General features: G+C 41.3%; 1 protein-coding gene across 4 annotated transcripts in view; it reads left to right on the forward strand.

Annotated features, from left to right (window-relative positions):
* The window catches only part of LOC121293611 (myosin phosphatase Rho interacting protein), a 415,475-nt gene that overhangs the window by 332,914 nt on the left and 59,740 nt on the right, over positions 1-22,821 (forward strand). For all 4 annotated transcript variants that reach the window (XM_041216721.1, XM_041216719.1, XM_041216723.1 and 1 more), the window contains exons 12-15: positions 7,475-7,564; positions 11,254-11,363; positions 11,844-12,405; positions 14,285-14,422. In XM_041216721.1, the coding sequence (XP_041072655.1) occupies positions 7,475-7,564; positions 11,254-11,363; positions 11,844-12,405; positions 14,285-14,422 (900 nt within the window). The remainder of the gene's footprint in view (positions 1-7,474; positions 7,565-11,253; positions 11,364-11,843; positions 12,406-14,284; positions 14,423-22,821) is intronic.

Raw genomic sequence — 22,821 nt, forward strand, 5'->3', positions numbered from 1 at the left:
GGATATGCAAACAACCCTGAACTCTACTTGGCAGCTCTTATAATGTGTATATGATGATTGCCCTTTCTGCAAAATGCTGGACAGTAAAGTGAACTCCCATTGCAAAATTTGATATTGGGCCTAATATCCCTTGGTGATGCTGTAAAACGAGTGATACTGGATCAGGCCGTGCCTTTTACACATTTTCAGACTTTTAATTCCATTGAAGTCTTGCTACAGTGTTGTTCTTGATCCCCTTAGATTAATTATCAATACTATGCTTGATACTCCTTTACAACGAAAAGTAGGTTTCAGTCAACTGCACTGTCTGGCATTAAAGGCATTAAAGGCATTGAGTGACAGGAAACACCCTCATTGCTATGTCAAAACGCCTTTTAATATTTTATCACACTAAAGATGCCGTATAAATGCATATTGGTGTTTTTATGCATTTCCGATATTTAGTATCAAACTCAGAAGGTTGCCTTTGACTGAAACAATGTAATTTCTTTTTTCCACTCTGTGCATGAACCATTGGGCTTTTCCTAATTTGGCTTATTTTACGGCAGTGTGGTGCTGTATCTGCTAAAAACTGAGATTCCAGGTATTTTCTCTCTTGAGACTCGTGCAACCAAAGGCATTTTCACTAAACTCAACCAAAATGCTGCCTGTGCTGGAAATTTAAAATAAGAAAATGCAGGAAACACTCAGCAGGTCATGCAGTACCTGTGGAGAGAGGAACAAAACTAGCATTTCAGGTTGGTTTTTCATCAGAACTGGAAGATCTTAAGAGATGATTAGGCAAGTATAGAGCCTGGGAAAAGGGGACCTGGAAAAGAACAAAAGGCTTTGACAGCATGGCAGCCCTTTATCAGTACATGGTGAATAGAGTGGTCTGCGTGCCTTTTTCTTCTGCTGTGTTCCCGGGTCATAGAAACTCTTCGCCAGTCTTTTAATACTTCCTTTCTTCTCTACTATTCTGCCATATATGTTAATACTTCTTCTAGACTCATCTTTTGTTTCTATACTTGTCCCATTATTGCCTCCCTTTGTCTTGTACCATCATTCCATTTCGCATTTAATCACTCATGTCCTCTGCCCTATTACATAACTCCCCTCTTTGATCTTTTCCTTTCATGCCCTTTGCTGGCTGTATATTTGCTTAAAAGCTGCCAATCTCTAAATTCTTCCAGTTCTGAAGAAAGATCATCTCCCTGAAATATTGGGGGCAAATATTGTATAACCTGGTATCTTGTAACTTGCTAGTTGGTTAGAATTTTATTACACCCTTCAGCTCAAAGATTTTTGCTGTAACTTGCTGGAAGTGCAAACGAATAACTGTATAGTGAGGGCAACAAGGCATCTGGACCTCTGAATGGAAGGACCAGCAGTGTATCTCCCTTACCAGTGAGATTTAAGAACTGAGAGAGAAAGAGAGGAGCTATGGAGAAGGAGGGTGAAGCAGAGTCTAATCAGGTCCAGAAAGATAAATAGAGGGAGTTAAATATTGGATTAAGAGAAAACAAGAACTAGAAGTGTTTCCAATATTTTCTGTAATTATTTTATCTTGAGGTGAAAAGATCATTTTCAATCCAACTTTTTTTCTAAATAAAACTGATGTATCAAGTTTGTTTGTGTTAGTACTGACCAATTTTCCCATACAACATGCAGTACAATCAGAATATAACTGAATCTAATGAGTATTTACAGTTTCTAAACTAGCTCTAACATGAAATATATCAAAGGATCTTTCGTGAGTGCCTGAAGTTTTCCATATTCACGCTAGGAACTAGAGGTGAACAGATATTTGACCCAGCTGTCAGTGTACACGGGGTTGCAGTCTCATTTTCCCAAAGGCGGCCTCACTCTTAGATTGCACTGTTTTAACATATGATTTATTTATTCAGTTGGAGCAAAAAAACTGATTCTAAAATAAAACTAAACAGTTTTAAAAGCCTGGAAGAACTCTGACAGTGAAGGAGGGGGAGCTTTCCAAGTGGACATGTTAAGGATAGCTTAACAGCAGCAACTCAAAAAAGAATACACGTGACCAATTATTGCTTATTAGTGGCCAAGATAATGAGATGCCAATCAGTTCTCGGCAAAGGAATTTGGTGATCCCAGCTGATTTCTAATCTGGAGTTTTCCATTTAGTAAAACGAGCAGGTCAGAATAAGACTTTTTTAGATTTAGTATTGATGCACTTAATGGGCAGAAGGTTCACTTGAGGTATTTTGGGCAACACTTCAAAGCTGTCTTAATTTAGAAAATCAATATTTGTTTTTCTCTTTTATCTTTTCCCTTACGAAGGTACAAGACAGATCATGCTGAGGTTCCACTGGGTGTGTTGGCAGAACTTTTCTCCTTGTTGGACAAAATGCCAATGTGCCTGCCTTGAGGGTGAGCGTCAGCAGGTTGTTTGACAGTATGGCCATAACAGCCCCACTGGTCTAGCCTACCTGCACCCTCTTTTCCAGCACAGGTCACTTGGTTACAATCAGGAGGAGGACACCTAGCTGATTTTTTTTTGTGTTTGTAGTGTCACAAATGTTTAAATGATGTTTGAAATCTTCTCTCAACTTAATAAGAAAGCTTCCAATTATAAACATCCCAATCTGATAGGTGCTTAAAATTAACAAAGTGCGTGTGGTGTGCCCTAAACAATTTAGTGTCCTCTGTGCCAGCAGTAAAACTGCTGCACTGCATTCTTCAAGCTTGGCTACTAAACTGACTTAGTGTGCCTGAAGCCAATAAAAAGTGCCACTTGTCATGGAGTTTGAGCTCAGCACGTAATCCTTTGTTTTTTTCCACCCAGTCGGTTGTATGCAATTTATTTATTGCTATGATGACTTGTATGATTATTAGGCCACTGTACAACAACGGCTTCATTTAAATCACAACTTCAGTACAGGTATTTGTCCCTTAATGCTTCACAGAAACATAATAAGACTTCAGCTAACTGAAGCAGGAGACATTAGGGCGCATGACTAAAAGGTTGGCAGTGAGCTAGGTTTTAAGGGAGGACCGCGAGGCAAAGGTTTGAGGCCAGACTTGTAGAGCTTAGGGCCCAGCCGAGTAAAGGTACGACTGCCAATAGTGGAACGAGGGGAATATGCGGATGCCAGAATTGGAGAAATGCAACCCATGGAGGGTTGTATCGATATATGAAGACTGCTTAAAAACAACATTAAAACAATGCAAAATAGGCACCCAGAAGTGGAGAGAACTGATCAAGGTAAAATACAATGATAAATCATCCATGAAGACATCTCCTACAGTATGGCTCACCAGGTGGGTGGTGTTAAGTGTAAATACCAGCTGGGGAAATGCAATGATATTTTGCTGTCTTTGTCAATAAAGAGAGTGAGACCAAGAAGGATTTGAACATGAGGATGAGAATTTTAAAGTCGAAGTTTAAAATCGAGCCTTTGGCCTGTGAGCAACAGAGTGAGGTGATGGGGGAATGATACTTGGCATTCGTTAGGCTTTGGTTAGCAGAGTTTTGGGTGAGCTCAAGTCTGTTGGAGGGTGGAAGGTAAGAGACCAGCCAAGGGAGCATTGGAACAATTGATTCTGGTGGGAACATGTGCATTGATGAGGGTTTCAGCAACAAATAAGCTGAGGCAGCAGAGGAGATGGGCATTGTTACCTAGATAGAAGTACTGTAGACACTTTTTGTGATGGAAAGCGTGGGAAATTGGATTTTGTTGTGTTTTTGGTTCTTTTTATTTTGACAATTGTTATATTTTTTTAATGAAAATCAAGCATTGATTTCTGTGCAGTTCAGAGAAGGTTCACTTGACTGAATCCTGGGATGAAGGGGTTTTGTTTCATTCGTTCCTGGGATGTGGGGGTCACTGGCTATGCTAGCATTTATTACCCATCCCTGATTGGCCTTGAGAAGATGGTGGTGAGCTGCCTTCTTGAACCACTGCAGTCCATGTGGGGTAGTTGCACACCCACAGTGCAGTTAGGGAGGGAACTCCAGGATTTTGATCCAGCAATAGCGAAGGAATGGCGATATAGTTCCAAGTCAGGATGGTATTTGACTTGGAGGGGATCTTGCAGTTGAAGTTCCCATGCATCTGCTGCCCTTGTCCATCTAAGTGGTAGAGGTTGTGGATTTGGAACATGCTGTCAAATGAGCCTTGGTGAGTTGCTGCAGTGCATCTTGTAGATGGTACACCTTGCTATCACTGTGTGCCAGTGGTGGATGGGGTGCCAATCAGGTGGACTGCTTTGTCCTGGATGGTGATGAGTTTCTTGAGTGTTGTTGGAGCTGCACTCTCCAGGCAAGTGGAGAGTATTCCATCACACTCCTGACTTGTGCCTTGTAGATGGTGGACAGGCTTTGGGGAATCAGGAGGTGAGTTACTTGCCTCAGAATTCCCAGCCTCTGACCTGTTCTTGAAACTACAGTATTTAAATGAATAGTCCAGTTTAATTTCTAGTCAATGGTAACACCCCCCAGATTGTTGATGGGGGGGGATTCAGTGATGTTAATGACATTGAATGTCAAGGGGAAATGGTTAAATTAAATCTTGTTGCAGTTGGTCATTGCCTAGCACTTGTGTAGCATGAATGTTGCTTGCCACTTCTCAGCCCAAGCTTGAATATGGCCCACGTCTTGCTGCATATGGACACAGACTGCTTCGGTATCTGAAGAGTCGTGGACGGTGCTGAACATTGTGCAATCATCCGTGAACATCTCACTTCCGATCTTGACCGGGGAAAGGTCATTGAAACAGCTGAAGATGGTTGTGCCTGGTGCACTACCTTGAGGAACTCGTGCAGTGATGTCCTGGGACTGAGATAATTGACCTCCAACAGCCACAACTATCTTCCTTTTGTGCCAGATATGACTCCAACCAGTGGATAGTTCCCCCTCCCTCCAATTCCCATTGACTTTGTTTTGCTAGGGCTCCTTGATGCCACATTAGGTCAAATGTTGCCTAGGTGCCAAGGGCAGTCACACTCACCTTGGTTCTTTCATCCATGTTTGGGCCAAGGCTGTAATGAGGCCTGGAGCTCAGTGATTCTGGCAGAACCCAAACTGAGCGTCAGTGAGCAGGTTATTGCTGATTAAGCGCTGCTTAAAAGCACTGTTGATGACACTTTCCATCACTTTGCTGATCATCAAGAGTAGACTGAAGGAGCAGTAATTGGCTACGTTGGATTCATCCTGCTTTTTGTGAGCAGGACATACCTGGGTAATTTTCTACATTGCCGGATAAATGACAATGTTGTAGCTGTACTGGAACAGTTTGGCTAGTTCTGGAGCACATCTTCAGTACTTTTGCTGGAATGTTGTTAGGGCTCATAGCCTTTGCAGTATCCATTGCCTTCAGCTGTTTCTTGATGTCATGTGGAGTGAATTGAATTGGCTGAAGACTGGCAATGTAATGTTGAGGACCTCAGGAGGAGGCCAAGATTGTTCATCCATGCAGCACTTCTGGCTGAAGATGGTTGCAAATGCTTTGGCTTTGTCTTTTGCACTGATGTTCTGGGCTCCCCCATCATTGAAGATGGAAATATTTGTGGAGCCTCCTCCTCCAGTAAGTTTATTTGTCCACCACCATTCACAAATTTTTGTCGTGGGATCACTTAGCTCTGTCGATTCCAAGCTGCTTATGCTGCTTGGCATGGCAGTAGTCCTGTGTTATAGCTTTACCAGGTTGACACCTTATTTTCAGGTATGCCTAGTGCTGCTCCTAGCATGCCCTCCTGTGCTCTTCATTGAACCAGGGTTGATTTCCGGCTTGATGGTATGGTAGACTGGGGGCTTTGTCAGGCCATGAGGTTGAAGGTTGTAGTGGTATACAATTTTGCTGCTGCTGATGGTCCACAGTGTCTCATGGATGCCCAGTTTTGATTCTGCTAGGTCGGTTCAAAATCTATCCCATTAACAGTATGATGGAGAATATTCTCAGTGTGAAGACAGGACTTCGGCTCTACAAGGACTGTGCGGTGATTGCTCCTACCAATACTGTCATGAACAGATGCATCTGAGACAGGCAAATCGATGAAGATGAGGTCACATGGTTTTTTCTTCTGGTTGGTTCCCTCACCAGCTACTGAAGACCCAATCTACCAGCTACGTCCTTTAGGATTTGGCCAGCACAGTTAATAGTGGTACTACCAAGCCACCTTGGTGCTGGACATTGAAGTCCCCACCTGGAGTACATTCTGTGCCATTGCCACCCTCAGTGTTTCCTCAAAGTGGTGTTCAACATACTGGATTCATCAGCTGAGGAGGGACCATGGGTGGTAACCAGCAGGAGGTTTCCTTGCCCATGTTTGGCCTGTTGCCATGAGACTTCATAGGGCCTGGAGTTGATGTTGAGGACTCCCGGGACAATTCCCTTCCAACTGTATACCACTGTGCCATCACCTCTGGTGGCCTGTCCTGTTAGCGGGATGGACACACCTCGGGATGGTGATGATGGTATCTGGGACATTGCCTGAAAGGTATGATTCCATGAGTATGACTATGTCAGGCTGTTGTTTGACTAATCTGTAGTACAGCTCTGCCAATTTTGGCATAAGCCCCCAGATGTTAGTAAGGGGGATTTTGCATGGTCAACAGGGTAGGATTTGCTGTTGTTGTTTCCAGTGTCCAGGTCGATGCTCGGTGGTCCATCTTTTCATTCTATTTAGACTTTGTAGCGCTCTGATACGACTGAGTGGCTTGCTCGACCATTCCTGAGGGCATGTAAGGGTCAACCACATTGCTGTAGGTCTGGAGTCACATGTAGGCCAGACCAGGTAAGGATGGTAGGTTTCATTCTGTAAAGGACAATGGTGAACCAGATGTATTTTTATGTCAACTGACAATGGTTTCATGGGCACCATTGGACTAGTTTTTAATTCCAGATTTATTTATTAATTGAATTTAAATTCCACCAGCTGCCGTGATGGGATTTGAACCCATGTCCCCAGAGCATTAGATGAGCCCCTGGATTACTAGTCTAGTGACATTACCACTGCACCACTGCCTACCCTCATCTTGAGGTTATCTTCTGAGGAAAGGTTGAGCAGATTGGGCCTATACCCATTGGAGTTTAAAAGAATGAGAGGTGATTTTATTGAAACACATATGATCTTTAAGGGACATGATAGGGTGGATGCTGAGAGGACGTTTCCCCTTTTGGGGCAACTAAAACTAGGGAGTACAGTTTAAAAATTAGGAGTCTCCTGTTTAAGACTGAGATGAAGAGAATATTTTTGTGAGGGTTGTTAGTCTCTTCCCCAGCGAGCAAGTGGAGGCTGGGTCATTGAATACATTCAAGGCTGAGTTAGATAGACTTTTGATTGACAAGAAAGTCAAGGATTATGGCACGAAAGTGGATTTGAGACCACAATCAGATAAACTATGATCTTATCAAATGGCAGAGCAGGTCCGAGAGGCTGACTGGCCTATTCCTCCTAATTCTTATGCTCTTGTGCAAATTGCCAAATCAATTAACCTTTGCTATTTTTTCTCCTACTGTCACAGGCATCAGATCTGGATGGTGAAATTGATCTATCTACTTGCTACAATGTAACTGAATATCAGGTCCAGCGCAACTATGGCTTCCAAATCCATGTAAGTTAATAGATTTAAATGATGCTGAAAATCTGCACCGCCTTGACATTCACTTAGCTGTGTTGTCTTCCTGCTGCAACTACATTGCTTATGGCTCACACTAATATTAAGATTTGTATTTAAGCCTGTAAGATACTCTCGCTATAGTTTTGTTTTTGGTATGAAATGGAATCATAAAATAATATAGCACAAAATGGAGGTAAATTGACTCATCACGTCTGTGCTTTGCTGGAGTGATCCAGCTAATCCCAGGTCCTGCCCTTTCCCCATTGCCTTGCAAATTTTTCCCCTTCAGGAATTTATCCAATTCCTTTCGGAAAAACTATATTGAATCCTCGCCTTTTGGGTTGTTTTGATCTATTTTGAGACTGAACTAGGATTCTTTTTAACCTTCCACTCACCAGTAACCCTAGTTTGTTGTTGCTGTTTGATAATCTGATTTTTTTCTTATGATGATGTATCATACTTCCTCAGATCAAGCTGATATTATGCAATGAATTATGGCAACTAAGGCTGGCTTATTGCATGAGGTGATACTAAAGCAATACAAGCCATTCCCAGCTTTGACTCTTTGAGATCAGCTAACTCGGCTAAATCCCTCTTTCCTTTGCATAAAATTATGTCGCGTAAGCAACACTGAGACTTGCAATTCATCCCAACTAGTAGTTGTTGATATTTAGTTCACAGTAGTCTGCTCCCATTATATAATTACAGGAGGGAGAAAAGATGTACTGATTGTATGAGATGGAGCTAGTTCATGTGAAGAAAAACACTGTGATAGGCCTATTGAACTGAATGGCTGGTTTCTGTGCTGTTAACTATGTAATTGCAACCATCACCCTGTTCAGGTAATACATTCCAGATCATCACAATTTGCATTTAAAAAAATCTTCTCACCTCTGGTTCTTTTGACAGTTATCTTAAATGCTTGTTCTCTGGCTACTGACCTTTCTATGGCTAGAAACAGTTTTTCCTTATTTACTCTATTTAAATCGTTCATGATTTTGAACATGTATCAAGTCTTCTTAATCTTCTTTTCTTTAAGGAGAACAATCCCAGCTTCTCTCATCTCTCCACATATTTGAAGTCCCTGATAGCTTTCTACTAAATCTCCTTTGCATCCTTTGATGACCTTGGCTTCCATCCTGAATTGTGATGTCAGAATTGGACTCAGTACTCCAGTTGGCACTGATTTATAAAGGCTTAGAATTAACTCCGTGCTTTTGTACTCAGTGGCCCAGATTTTTACTGAGTTGAAGGACTCTGGAGCCATTTAAAAATGGCAGCCTTGACCAGATTCTGGCATTCCCACTCCCATTCCCGGCGTCCCAATTTTCACCAGCATGGGATAAGGGTGCATGATCGAACCAAAACTCTGTAGCCCTGACCTGGTGGGCTCCATTGTGGGGGTAGGCATCTCCTAGCCTCCCACAATTTTCATGGAGTTGAGCCACCTTCTCCATGACTTGTGGTTCACAAATTTCAGAGGAATCATGAACCATAGTCTGGATTTGGGAACATTTTGTAAGGTATATTCCAACGGTCTAGCCATAATACCTTCATGTCAACAATGCCACTTCTGTCCCCCACCTGCCCTGATGTCGCCTTAAAAGCCCCCATGCCAAATCGTGGCCCTTCCATGCTCATTCACCCCAGAATACACTCTTTGCAGAACCAGTAAAACCTATATTAGAAATGGCATTATGGAACTCCTTACGAGAAAAAAAAATCCTTTTATGAGATTGGGCACTTAGCCAAGCATGCTTAACAAAAGCCTTTTAACCAACCCACCTCTGCACTCGACTGACCCTACAGTTGCCTGTGATCTGCTTCCAGGGGCGGCAGGCCCAGTTCCATCGACTCGCTTGGGTGTGGTGAACCACACCTATGTTTCTGTTTATAAGGTCAAGTATTCCATTTGCCTTTTTAACAGCCTTGTCAACTTGTCATTCCACCTTCAAAGATTTGTGTACATACACCTCCATGTGTCTCTGTTCCTGCATCCCCTTTAAAATTGCAAATTGCAAAGAAAGCATTTTATAAGTATCCACTGTGGTAGAGTTTCTTTTTCAAACAATGAAGCATTCACACAATGTCTTGAAGAAAGCAAGTCTAGGGGAGAGTGAAATTCGTACATATTGGGAGTAAAAAAAACTCTCAAATCATAAAAGACTTTTCCTTGGGAAAAAAAATCAACTTCTTGACCTCTGCAAAGACCCATTCTGCTGACGCCATCAGCCGAGCATCCCAGAGTGGCTTCACTGACTTGCTGCGGGGCCACAACTTCAGACAGAGCAAGTTTTCTGAGAAACAGATACAGCTTTTTGTGATTATGTTTCCTTCAATATAAAATAAATAAATAAAAAGTGCTTCCTCTTTTAAAGGAGCTAGTTTCCTTATTTGTTAATAACTCTGGAAGATTACTAACTCATTAGTCAGTATGTGTGTAATTGCAAGTCCATTGTCTCCATTCTGATAGAGTGATAGATGTGGTACTTATTTCGATCTCTTGCTACAATCATAACAGCTTATATGTTTGGAATGTTGCCATGAACAGAAAGTAAGATACAGTAAATCAGTTCAAGAATTTATTTTTAAATGGCAGGTGTATTTCTTGAAGTCTCACAACAGCTTATAGTATTAATATACTGTACCACACTATAATATTGAAGAATCTAAATCTAGCAATAAAACAATGTCACTGCTACATCTTTCATTCAGTGCTAGATAGTTATCTTGGACAGCACAAAGGAGCCCTCCTGTAAGTGAGCCTTCGTACCCTACAAACCAAAAGTGAGCGTTCAAATACATCTTACTTAGTAACCTGTTGCTGCTCTGGATTAAACAGGGCCCTGTACTTATTGCTATATTTTTCTCATTGGAAGTTATGAGTCTTGTCCTTCTACTCATCAGATAATGGAAGGGTGATTACTCTGCCAAGAATGCATGGCTTACGCTACAATCTATGAATCTGGTTTATTTAAAAATACCTACGCAGTAAATAAGGAACAGAGCAGGTTCTACTAGATTTGCAGCATTTTCACTTGTAACCATTCATTTCACAAATAATAAACATGGCACCTTGTTAATCTTCTAAATAACATTGAATTTGATTTGGCACCTGTAATATAAAGTTTTATACAAGGTACTGAAACCCTCATGGAGTCTTCCCATGCACAATTATACATGGCCGCAGTGCAGTAAAACAGATGAACTCCTGGACTGGCCAAAAGCTGCTAAAATTATTTTTTGCCTGTGTGTAAACCTGTATTAACAATCACTTCTCAGGAAAGCACCAACAACTTGTTTCCTGGTTACATGGCTTCGACTTTACAGGCATTGAAAATTGCTGTTTGTTGGACTGGGACCTCGCTGGGGTTAACTGTTGGCTCTGGTTCTGTAAGCAGGTTTCTGAAATAGTTTTATGTCCCACCTGTATTTGAAGGGCCATTGACATTGCCTGATGATAGCTTGCACATTCTAACATCTGGCTTCCCCAACCAGTGCCTTGAGTCTCAAAACATACACTTGTAACCAGGATTTATTGTTGGGAACTCACGAGTTATGTTAAATTCCTCTTGAACTTTTTGTCCCTAAGTATTTAAGGCACTTGACTGGCTTGGCTGGAATGATACAGGAAAGACTAATGCACAGTCATTTTGGATGATATAGATGATCTTATCTTACAGACCCAGGAAGCTTTGTTTACCCTTTCTGCAATGACTGCTGGCATCCGACGCAATTGGATGCAGGCATTGATGAAAAATATCCGTCCTTCAACAGCACCGGATGTTGCCAGGTAAAAAAGTACTTCACTGAAACATTTAACTATTGCTTGTTATGCAGATCTTGTAGCAAATCATTACAACAAACACTGTGTAAATGTGTTATTTAACTGAATATTCCATCTGAGTTTGAAGCGATTTTATAATTCAAATAGATTTGATGTCAAATTTTTTTTTAGGTAAAAGCAAAACACTGTGGATGTTGGAGATCTGAAATAAAAACAAAGTGTTGGAAAAACTGTATGTGTTCCGAAGAAGAGTCTTATAGGACATGAAATATTAATTCTGTCCCTCCACAGAAGCTGTCAGACCTGTTGAGTTTTTCCAGCACTTTCTGTTATTATCTTTTAGATACTGTTGATACTACTTAGGTACTTCGTACCTGTATCTGATTAATATTGTGGAAGTTATTAACTGAAGCAAACATATACAAAATTATTACATGTGGATCACTTTTTTTTAAAGGAATTTGTCTGTTGATTTTGCTCCATTAGTTTGCCAGAAGAACAATGTGCTGTGATGCTCCCAGATACAACTCCACGTTATGATAGCAAATCAGACTCTCCATCCTCTGAAACTTCTTCTGTGGATAAAGAAACAGGGCAGAGAAAAAGCCGAGCACGTGAAAGGAGGAGAGAGGGCAGGTCAAAAACTTTTGATTGGGCAGAATTCAGGCCAATAGCACAAGCCTTAGCACAAGAGAGAGCAGCAAAGGCAGATTTATGTGACAGCCATTTGGAGAGATTTGGTTCACCTCCTTCAGACCTGAATGATTGGGAACGGACTAAACGGCGCGAGGAACGGAGAAAAAGATACGAGGCTGTGACTGGAACAGTCGGCTCAAGTTCAGCTGATGCAAACAGAATGGAATTTGAACCATCAAGTTCCTCGCCATTGCTGGATCGAAGGCAAAAGGTGCATGATGAGATTGAAGAGCACTGGCAACAGGTAGAAAGGACACCCATCAGGGAAGAACGGCGGATTCCTCTGGCAACAGTGCTACCAAGTTCACAAACATCACAGATGGACAAGCTTCTGGAGACCCATACAAAAGAGGTAGGCAAAAATGCACAATTGTTTCCCCTTTAAAAAGGAACAGTGATTGTCAAATCTCAAATATATATATATATATTTTTTTTTTATATATATATATATATATATATATATTCATTCACTCATTCTTGGCCTTGGGTGACCCAAAGCATGGTTACCAATAGTGGGGTGGAGGAAGAGGGAATGCACAAAACGCCAGAGTCAAAGAAATGAAGGATTTGGAGGGAGGGATGATTGGTATTGCTGGAGGAAGATACAGAGCTGGCAATGCACAAGCCATTAGAGTGATTTAAACAAGATGAGAATTTTAAATTTAAGGCATTGGAAGAGCAGGAGCCAGTGCAAATCAATGAGGACAGGGGTGACAAACAGTTGGGACATGGTGCAGGGTATGATGGAGTTTTGAATGTGTTGATTTTTACAGAGAGCTGAGTATGGGAGACAAGCCAGTAGAGCATTGGAATGGCTAAGTTTTTGAGTGGCTAAAGTAGTGACAGAGGTAGGCAGTGTAATGGTGGTGAAAGTACCAGCCTTTGTGATTGAGGGAGTATGAGACTGGAAGCTCAATTCAGTCAAATAGAGCTGAGGTTGTGAACAATCTAGTTCAAGCTGAGACAGTGAGCATGGAGGAGAATGGGGAAAGGACTCAAATCATTGCAGTGTTTGATGTTTGTGGCAGCATTGAGGAGAATTATGGAGGAGGTTATAACTTGCAAGGAATGGTGAATGAAGAAAAAATGTGTCCAGCTTCTAGTCACCAGTCCATGCTTGTTTAGAGTTGTATTCAAATGCGATGCACTGCAGTTTAACTGTTGCAATTTGCTAGAAAAGTAATTGACACCAGTTGCATTATACTCTTTATACTCTTATACTCATTATACTCTTTTAATTTTTCACTGCATGATACTTCATCTTAATATTAAGATTGCAGTCTGTATTATAAAGTATAAAATATGTCTGGTACTGAGTTGAAGGCAGTGATTTAACATCAAGGTTCTGCTCATTTTCATTGGCAGCACAGTTGAATTCCTGCCTTTTAACTCGCTGCCAGCTACTTCTTAGCCTTAATTATACAGTTTATTGAAAGGAGTTCTCCAGACAACGCAGATGTGTTTTTCAGTTACTGAAATGATAGTCCTGTTTCAGGTGCTCGTCAGCTATGGATTTAAATCCCCACATTAATGTTGTTTCAAAATTAATGCATGGTTTTCTTCTAATCCCTAGAACATGTCATTTGTGCAGAATGACTTGATTATCCTGTCCAATTCTTGATTGTCTCCTGTGCCTATTGCCAATTAAATTAAGGGATTTATTGGATAGTGAGGTAATAAAAGTTGACAATGCTGAGAGGTTTCAAAAAAAGAACCTGCCGTGAACGACAGAAGACAAATACTGAAGAACTCTTTGTATGCTGTTAGAATTCTACTGACATGTTTCACTTGTACATAGCAACAAAGCAGGCCCATGCCTCCTATATATGACAATATAAAAACTGCATATGTGGATTTAAGGGTTAGTATGCTGCAGGATTAACATTGACCACTTATTGAAAAGAAATGTGTGGACCTGCCATCCTGATTTCCACCAAGTCAGGACTGTGTTGTAGAGTATGTCCTGTAGCTTTCCACTGCTACCTCATCTCTTGTTAACAATTTCACTTACTAGCCATAAAGGCGAAATATTTTTCATTTGCTCTCAGTCATTTTGCAATCATCCGTCAGGAGATGACATTCACCAAGACTGATTTGTCTTTGTTTTCCCCTCTTTTTCCTCACACCAGTTGCCTTAACTTAGGCCAAATAGTGATAAATGTTTGGAATGCGAGTGCAAGAGAACATAACTCCTAATTATACTTCAGTAAAAGATTTATTTTTTCCTGTAGCTTGAGGAATTGAAAACCCAGTTGGAGCACTGCCAGCAGGAATTGATAGACACACAGAAATACAGGGCAGAGCTCGAAGCTCAGCTGAAGGCTAGTATGGAACGTGAGCAGCAAATTCGTTCTGGGTACATCTCCCAGGTAAGAAAAGAAAACCCCCACCTTGTACATGCATATCTTCCTTTTGACATGTAGAGAGTGCTACATCCTGTCTGAATCCTTTGCATGTTTTGTGAACTGACAACTTACCTGAATTTTTTTTAATGCATGGACTGCTGCATGACAATATGAAAAACTGATGAATCATTGGTGCTTTTATTCTTAATAGCAACTTCTAATGTTTATGGGGAAAGTAATCCCAGTAATAAACCATATTGAGGGGAATTTTGGTGAGCATTTTTAGCAGTTCTTCTATTAGTTTCAGAAATAACCAAATCAAAACTTAGCCAGTTAGGGACTAATTTTCAGTTCAGATGTATAACTGCCATTATATGGTGAATGATGAATGGCATTTACTTGAAATTGACAACTGGTTGACTTTGTGACTTGAGAGAGAAAGAATCGTGTAGTTTATAAATGTTCAAACTCTAGAGAGAAAAATTTGAAATTTCTCTTCAGTTTTATTTCCACTGTCACTTCTATTTTGTCCCATTCTGCCAACATCAATAGATATTTTTTGGCAGGTGGCCTTTATTACATCATTGAAGAGATTTATTAGGGAATGAGTTTCCAAAGCATTAGTGTTCTTAAATTATAACACTCGTGTGAATTGCTCAGAGCTGCTTGTACACTTGTGGAATCTGAATTAGTGAAAGATGGATAGAATAGAAACTAACTTTGCCTAAAAAGAAAATACTTTGTCCATTAACTGAAATGCCCAGAAACTAAATATTAAGGCTAAAGCTTCATCTAACCCATTGACAAGATTCAGTTTTATTCAAGATATAGCTTATGCCCAAAATAGATTTCAGTAGATGATAATAGAAAAGGTACATCATGGAACGATTCTGACAGTTGGTGATCTTGGAGCATAATTGAATTTCAGCCTTTTGATTAGTTAATTCTGGAATGAAGTTTGAGCAAAATAAATCCTGTGCTTGAATCTTGCGTTCGTCAGGCATGCATATCCACGATTGGCCCCCAAATGCAAATTCATGCTGGCTGGCCAATTAACGAACAGCCAGTGTGAAGTGCGCACTGAGAAGGGCTCAGTGCTGTCAGGGGGGGTTCACAAAGAGAGTGGGTGCTGAGAGAAGGGATCACATTCCCTGAAGGCTGATGGCTGCTGTGGAGCTGCCTCATGGAGCTGCGGTAACTTAAAAATGAAATGAGCTCAATAAACTGCTGCAAACTGTGACAATACTGTAAATTCAAGCACCTGACAGCAGACTGCATAGCAGATTAGCCCTCAAGTGTCATCTTTTACTTTATTTAACCCCAGACATTTCATCCCACCCTGGATATAGTTTGTAATGAAAACGTGAAGGCCGCCTGGCCGTTTGGCCTGTCCGCCAACCATATAAGTGGACAGGCCGCATAAAATCTCTTGACAATTACCTCCTTACTGGGCTTAATTGACCACCTAATTGTAGGTGGATGCGTTTCCAACTTGTGTGCCACCTGCCGACTATAATGTTGCGCATGAGCGCAATGATGCCACGCCCGATGTAATTTCATGACATTTTGTGCCTTCGGGTTGGAAGCGTGCCCGACCTTGGAACTCAAGGTTCAGTCCCTGGAAAATATCAGTCTGGAGCACTTTCAACTGATGCTTTTAAATGCCTAAGATGTGCTGTATTTTCTCAGTGAAGTGAATATCAAAGAAATCCAATTCAGTAAAAAAAAAAATAAGATCTTGGCTATCTCACAAGTAATGCCGTGGCATTGTTTATTTCACACTTGTGGAAGGACCTCACATTCACAGTTATTGCACACACAAGTGATTGCGAGTCCTCCTTACAGCGAAATGAACCTAGTAGTATACTACTCCCTCAGTTGTCACTATTGATGCTTATCCCTCCCAAAGCTTACATTTCAAGGGAAGGGGGAAGATTTGTGCTGTCAACCTTGTATCTCCTGTTAATTGAATGGAATATCTTACCAAAAATTTAACTAAAATTATTTTGAAGATATAATTGGATTTGGTTTGTTACCAGACAAAGTACAAGGAGTCAGAGTAGATGTTCTCCTAGGAAAAGCATTTTGAAAGATCTTACCTGTAACAAAGAAGCTTCATGAAAATAATTGAGACAGGTTTTACACTCTTGACAAATGGATAGAAGAGACTTTACTGACATGGTTTCATATCTGTATTTTAAAACCATGATTACTGTAGATTTTCCTTACTTCTACTTTGGATCACTGTTATGATGATTCACAACTTCTCATGCTTTCAAGCCAGTCTTGACCAGCTCTTCTATCTAATAAATGCTAAGTAATGTGCTTGGAGATAACAAACAGAAAACCAAAGCTGTTTGTTTCTTTTAAACTATCGGGGTTATTATTCTGCGTCCGCATGCTGTCTCCCCAGTCCTTGATGAGCAATGGAACAACAGATCAGACCTTGAACGTGATTTATACTATTAAGCAAATTAAGCAATGAATGCAATGTAATAGAAATTTTATTATCGATATCCATAAGAAATACACTAAAGTTACAATTTAAATGCTTAACTGCTCTTTATATAGATAACTTATATAGATGGCAGATTTTTTCCTCTTCATATACATACTGCCGCAGGTAACTAAGCAACCATGCTTTACTGTGAATATCTAAATCTGGTCAACTGAACATCAATCAAAGGACTTTACTGTTCCATTTTATGTCCCCTAAATTATTGTGAAGTCTTGTATGAATTCTGTAACTAGATATTTTGCACCCTCCCCCCCTCCCCCCCATGGAAAATATAATAAACTTTGCTGCATATGGCTTTATACATTCATTAGGTATTGTACTCTGATTTAAAGGGACAGCTGCCAGACCAAAATAAAAATTTGCTACTCCATTTTATGACATAAGTGCTAAATGCCATTGATAAAGTAATCTTGCTTTATAGTTACCTGCCAAGTAGGTAAGAGTAGCTGTCACAAATGGGAATTAATGGAAAGTAAGTTTAAATAATGAAAAAAATTTGTTCAAAGCAAGTCAAGTTTGTAACAACCTATTAAGCAGTACTAAAATTGGATTATTCAGAATTCAATTTGTGTCATAATAGAAGAGTTAATGCTCTAGATGGATGAGCTTTGATGGGTTGGAAGTTTATCTTTTTTTCCCCTTCTGGCCACTGAACATCCCAGCTAGAAGCTAGCAACATTCCAAAAGAGATTTTAACTTGACTGACGAGGGTCTCTGACCATGTTAGTGAATAAGGACTTAATTTCTCTCATGACTGAGCTTAAAGATAATGGGACCAAGCATAATGGGACCCATTCGCAAAGCATTAGGGGACACAAAATGTTTGTACACTATGAAAAAAGATTTTGAAATGATCTAACAATAGATTTTTCAAAATGTATTTAAGAGTAGTGTTACCTCAAGGTGAGGAGGGGCCAAATGATTCTATTCTCCTCATTTGATCAAAACGGGTTGGGATGTTCCAGCTCCATCCACTACAAGGAGTCAACGGACTTTTCGCTGGGCCGGTGGATCCTGCCACAGCAGGGCTGGAAAATCCTGGCCAGGACTTTTTTAAAGAAAGGACAAACATGCCAATTCTGCGAGCATTTAACTTTTTATGTGCTATGATTATAAAGAACACAAACAGGTTTTCTTGAGTTTTTATCTTTAACCTGGCCTAGGTTTAAAAAAGAAAAATTTTTTTTTTAACTCTCCGAATTTCTCACATGCACACATTTGAAGTTCGCACACATTACTGTGGAGGAGGTTGGATTAAGTAAGTTGAAGTCTAGTAAAGTTAAAGAGGTATAGGGCTCTGAAGGTATAGGGCTTTGATTTGGCTGGTTTCAGGCTGAACTCGGCCTGCTGCTTTTGATATTGAGGCGGTTTAAAGTTGTAAATGTGATTTATAGGTTCTTCTGGAGACAACAATGCTGATTTGAGGTATTTTTAAAATCCCTGCCTGTGGCACTTGGATAGTCACAATCAACAGATAGTTCAGCTTGCAGGTTAGATTGGTGGGGGTGGGAGGGGAAGGAACCCCACTCGGGGTCTTGGTCCTTCAGCGTCTCAGTTGCTTGTGTCCAATTCTGTGAAGAAAATAAGCCCTTAAACACAAAGTCCGATCTGAAGAAGAGTCATACGGATTCAAAACGTTATCTCCACAGATGCTGTCAGACCTGCTGAGTTTTTCTAGTATTTTTTGTTTTCGTTTCAGATTTCCAGTGTCCGCAGTATTTTGCCTTTACCTTAAACACAGAGTTGACTTGTCATATGACCTCCCTCCAACTGTCCCATGATACTCTTTTGAGTAAACCTGTTTCCATCTGTTTCAGATGAAGTGACATTGTTTCATAGTTTGCCATTGTGAGATTTGAACTCTTGATACTCTTTTGAGTAAACCTGTTTCCATCTGTTTCAGATGAAGTTACATTGTTTCATAGTTTGCCATTGTGAGATTTGAACTCTTGATACTCTTTTGAGTAAACCTGTTTCCATCTGTTTCAGATGAAGTTACATTGTTTCATAGTTTGCCATTGTGAGATTTGAACTCTTGATCTGGGGGTTACAAACCCAGTACCATAACCACTTGGCTATTTAGGCCAAGCTTTATAACCACTTGGCTATTTAGGCCAAGCCAAAATCCACTTCCATCTGTTTCAGATGAAGTTACATTGTTTCATAGTTTTGCCATTGTGAGATTTGAACTCTTGATCTTGGGGTTACAAACCCAGTACCATAACCACTTGGCTATTTAGGCCAAGCAACTGTCCCATGATCATGGCCAGTGTATTCAGTTACCTTGATTAGATCATGATAGTCAATTCCTCTCTCAGCCAGGGTCCCATTGTCCAAATGATTTTGGCAATTGGTTTGCCTCCACCCAGTTGAGTATCCAGGTGATTGTCTGGATGCTTTACTAATGGGATAGAAGATGACCCCCATTCATTCTCTTTCAAGGCCATTGTTCCTGGTGTGGTTTTGCAGACAGGTTGTCTCCATTTCAGTAGTTTTGGAAGGTAGTGGTACAAATATGTGATTTTTGTGTGTGATCCCAAATCACTGGAATGTGACTTTAATTTTTTTTAATCAATTGGGGTTTTCCAACCAATAAATTCAGAGGTAATTTTTTGATATAAAGCATGGTTTCACAACAATAGCATTAACCATTGTGTCCCGTAATTGTGTCTGATTCCTAAAGTGAACTTTACTTTCAGTTTTTCTTCTTCTCACCTTTTAACATGTGTGAATCCAGCTATCATAATATGTCTGTATACATTTTAATTTAAATAGAGGAACAGAATAAATTGAGCTTTTTCCCCTACATTTTTCTTCTCTCTTGAAGGTGTTGATTCTTTTGTTGGATGTTTTGTGAAGCTTCATTCATGAAGTTAGTGTTGATAGGCTTTTTGACATTTGGACAGAGGAATTGCATATCCTCAGCTAATGTCCAACAGCGGCAACCACTTGAGTTTATATAGCATCTTTGGCCTGGATTTTTCCTATGGTGAGAGCAGGCAGGCCAATTAAGGCCCGCCCAACGTAATGCGTGACCGGTAGTGCTCAGTGCTACCTGTGTGGGCAGGGGGGGAGATGGAGAGTTGAGGCCTGCGCTCTTTCGCACATGCACACGAAAGAGCACAGCAATCTCCCTGAGGCACGGAGCTGACTCAGGGAGATTGAATGGTTATGAGAATTAATAAAGAATAGACTTAAAAATTTATTCAAACATGTCCCCTCTTGTGACTGTGTCACATGAGTTGGGATATGTTTATAAAGGTGGGAAAATTTATGTGTTTATTTTCTAAAAGCTTCAGGAAACCTCATCCCACCCATGGATGAGGTTTCCTGAAAAACGTGAAGGCTGCTTTGGCTTTTCACATGCCTGCCAACCTTAAGGTTGGACGGGCAGCATTCTGAACTACTTTAATTACTTCCTTAATGGCCTTAATAAGCTATTGACATTTCGGCAGGCGCACAGCTGCCTCTGGAGCATGCCTGTCAAACGAAATATCCGAGATGACGTCAGGACGCACACCCGACGTCATCGCGCGCCATTTTACGCGTCAGTGTGTCGGGCCCACCCCTGCAATATGACCGGGAAATTCAGCCCTTTAAGATAGTAAAATGTCCCAAGGTGCTTCACAAGAGCATTATCAAACAAAATATATCATGAAGCTTCATAAGGAAATATTAGGGCAGATAATCAAAATCTTTGTTGGAAGAGACATGCTTTAAAGAGCAACTTAAAGGAAAAAAGTGAGGCAGAGAGGCTTAGGTAGGGCATTTCAGAGCTTGGGGCCTTAGCAGCTAAATATATGGTCACCAATGGTAGAGTGGTTAAAATTGCGGATGTGCAAGTGGCCAGAATGGAGAATTGCAGATATCTCTGAGGTTTGGAGAACTGGAGGAGATTACAGAGGGGTGAGACCATAGAGGAATTTGAAAACAAGGATGAGAATTTTAAAATCTAGACATTGCTTAACCCCGACACATTCTAGGTCAGAGAGTATAGAGCTGATGAGCGAATTGGAATTGATGCAAGTTAAGATATGAGGGTGAATTTTACAGGGCTTATCTGCCCTCGGACTGAAAAGTCTGTCAGCACCATGCTGACTAGAAATCTGACTGCCCCACAGTGATAATACGCTAGGGGAAGTCTTAATTGATTTAGAGTAAGACTTCCATCCCCTTCTGGGAGGAAATCCTGCTCTAGAGAGCTGCTGGCTAATCTGATTGCTGGGACTGCAAGAAATTCCTGGAGAAGAAGTGTCTTGGATCTTGGGCTTCGGGTAAGACAGGGAATTTTGGACAGGCCTGCCTGGCAGACCCTAGCAAGATGGGTGGGTGACCATGTTTTAGAAACCAGGGAAGGCAGGGATGCCTCTGATTTTGGGGGGTTGGGATGGGGATAGCAGGGTGGTGCCTTCGATGGGGTCAGGGGAACCTCTAATGGGGTCAAGGGAACCTTCCCAAATGAGATAGCCCCATCCCTGATTGCCAACAACCAGTGCAATGAAAACTGTCGGGCTGCCCGCCTTGCTCCTACCTTCTCAGCTCACACATTATAGTGCTGGATGCAGAAAAAGGCTCTTAATTGGCCGTTTATTGGCCACTTAAGGGCCTCAATAGGCCCATGGGTGGACGAGCTCCTGATGCCTTACCTGCCACTGTAACATGGGGAAAGAGGTTGGGGGTGGACAGGAAGGTGGTGGGCAGGCCACTTGTTTATTTTACAAGCCCACCACCTTCAAATACAGCAGCGAGGGTGTGGAGGGGGAGTTGGGTGGGTGGGTTGTAAAATTCACCCCTGCAGTAACAGAGTTTTGGATGAACCTATTGAGAGTGGAAGATGGGAGGCTGGCCAGGAGTGTGTTCAAATAATCAATTCTACAAGGTAACAAAGGTGCAAATGAGCTGATGCAGGAACGGACTGGAGTGACCTTTCGGAGCTGAAATAAGCAGTCTTAGCGCTGACACAGATATGTGGTTGGATTCCCATCCCAGTCAAACTCTACACCAAGGTTGTGAACAGTCTGGTTCACCTTGGATAGTTGCCAGGAAGAAGGATGGAGTCAGCAGCTACATCAAGGATTGAAGATCACAGCGTTGGTCTTTCTAATATTTAATTGAAGGAAAATTCTGCTCATCCAGCATTGAATGTCTTTGCTATCCAACAATGGAAAGCTCAAGAGATATGGTGGTGAGGTAGAACTGGGTGTCTTCAGTGTACCTGTGGACCATAACATTGTATTATCAGATGATAGTGCCAGGGATGAGAAATAGAAGGGGTAGATGGATAGATCCTGGGGAAGACATCAGAGTACCAGGTTGTGAGCAGGAAGAGAAGCCAGTGCAGATGATTCTCTGGCTGCAACTGTATACATTAGGATGGAAATTGGTATGTGCAATCCCACCCAGCTGGGCAATCATGGAGAGGATTTGGGGGAGATTGGTGTGGTCAACCGTGTCAAAGATTGCAGAGAGATCTAGAAGGATGAGGAAGAATAAGGGCAAGGAAGAATCTTTGATGAAATTTAGCACAGGGAAGGGGGGGGGGGGTGTGGCAGTGGGGGGGAATGGCAGAGGCAACTGTATCAGATTCAATCTTGATAATAAAGAAGCCTGGGCAGCTTCCCGTATTTGTTGGAGAATGCAGGGGAGTTTCAAGAAGGCTGTTTGCAATACAGAAATGAAGCCAGTGTTATCTTTGCACTCCAGGATGATCTTGGAATAACGAGCAGTTTGGTAGAGAAGAACAGGACTCCATAACCTATTTGTCCAATTACAAGCAGAAGTCACTGTATAGCATTCAGAAGCTGGAGTACTGGTCACTTTTTCTATTTACCACCACCACCTCACCTCTCTCTCCACTCCCCACCCCAACCCCACTCCAACCCATCCACCATATTGAGGCCTCTGG

The sequence above is a fragment of the Carcharodon carcharias genome, chromosome 22 (assembly GCF_017639515.1).
Source record: "Carcharodon carcharias isolate sCarCar2 chromosome 22, sCarCar2.pri, whole genome shotgun sequence".
In the NCBI taxonomy this organism is placed as follows: domain Eukaryota; kingdom Metazoa; phylum Chordata; class Chondrichthyes; order Lamniformes; family Lamnidae; genus Carcharodon; species Carcharodon carcharias.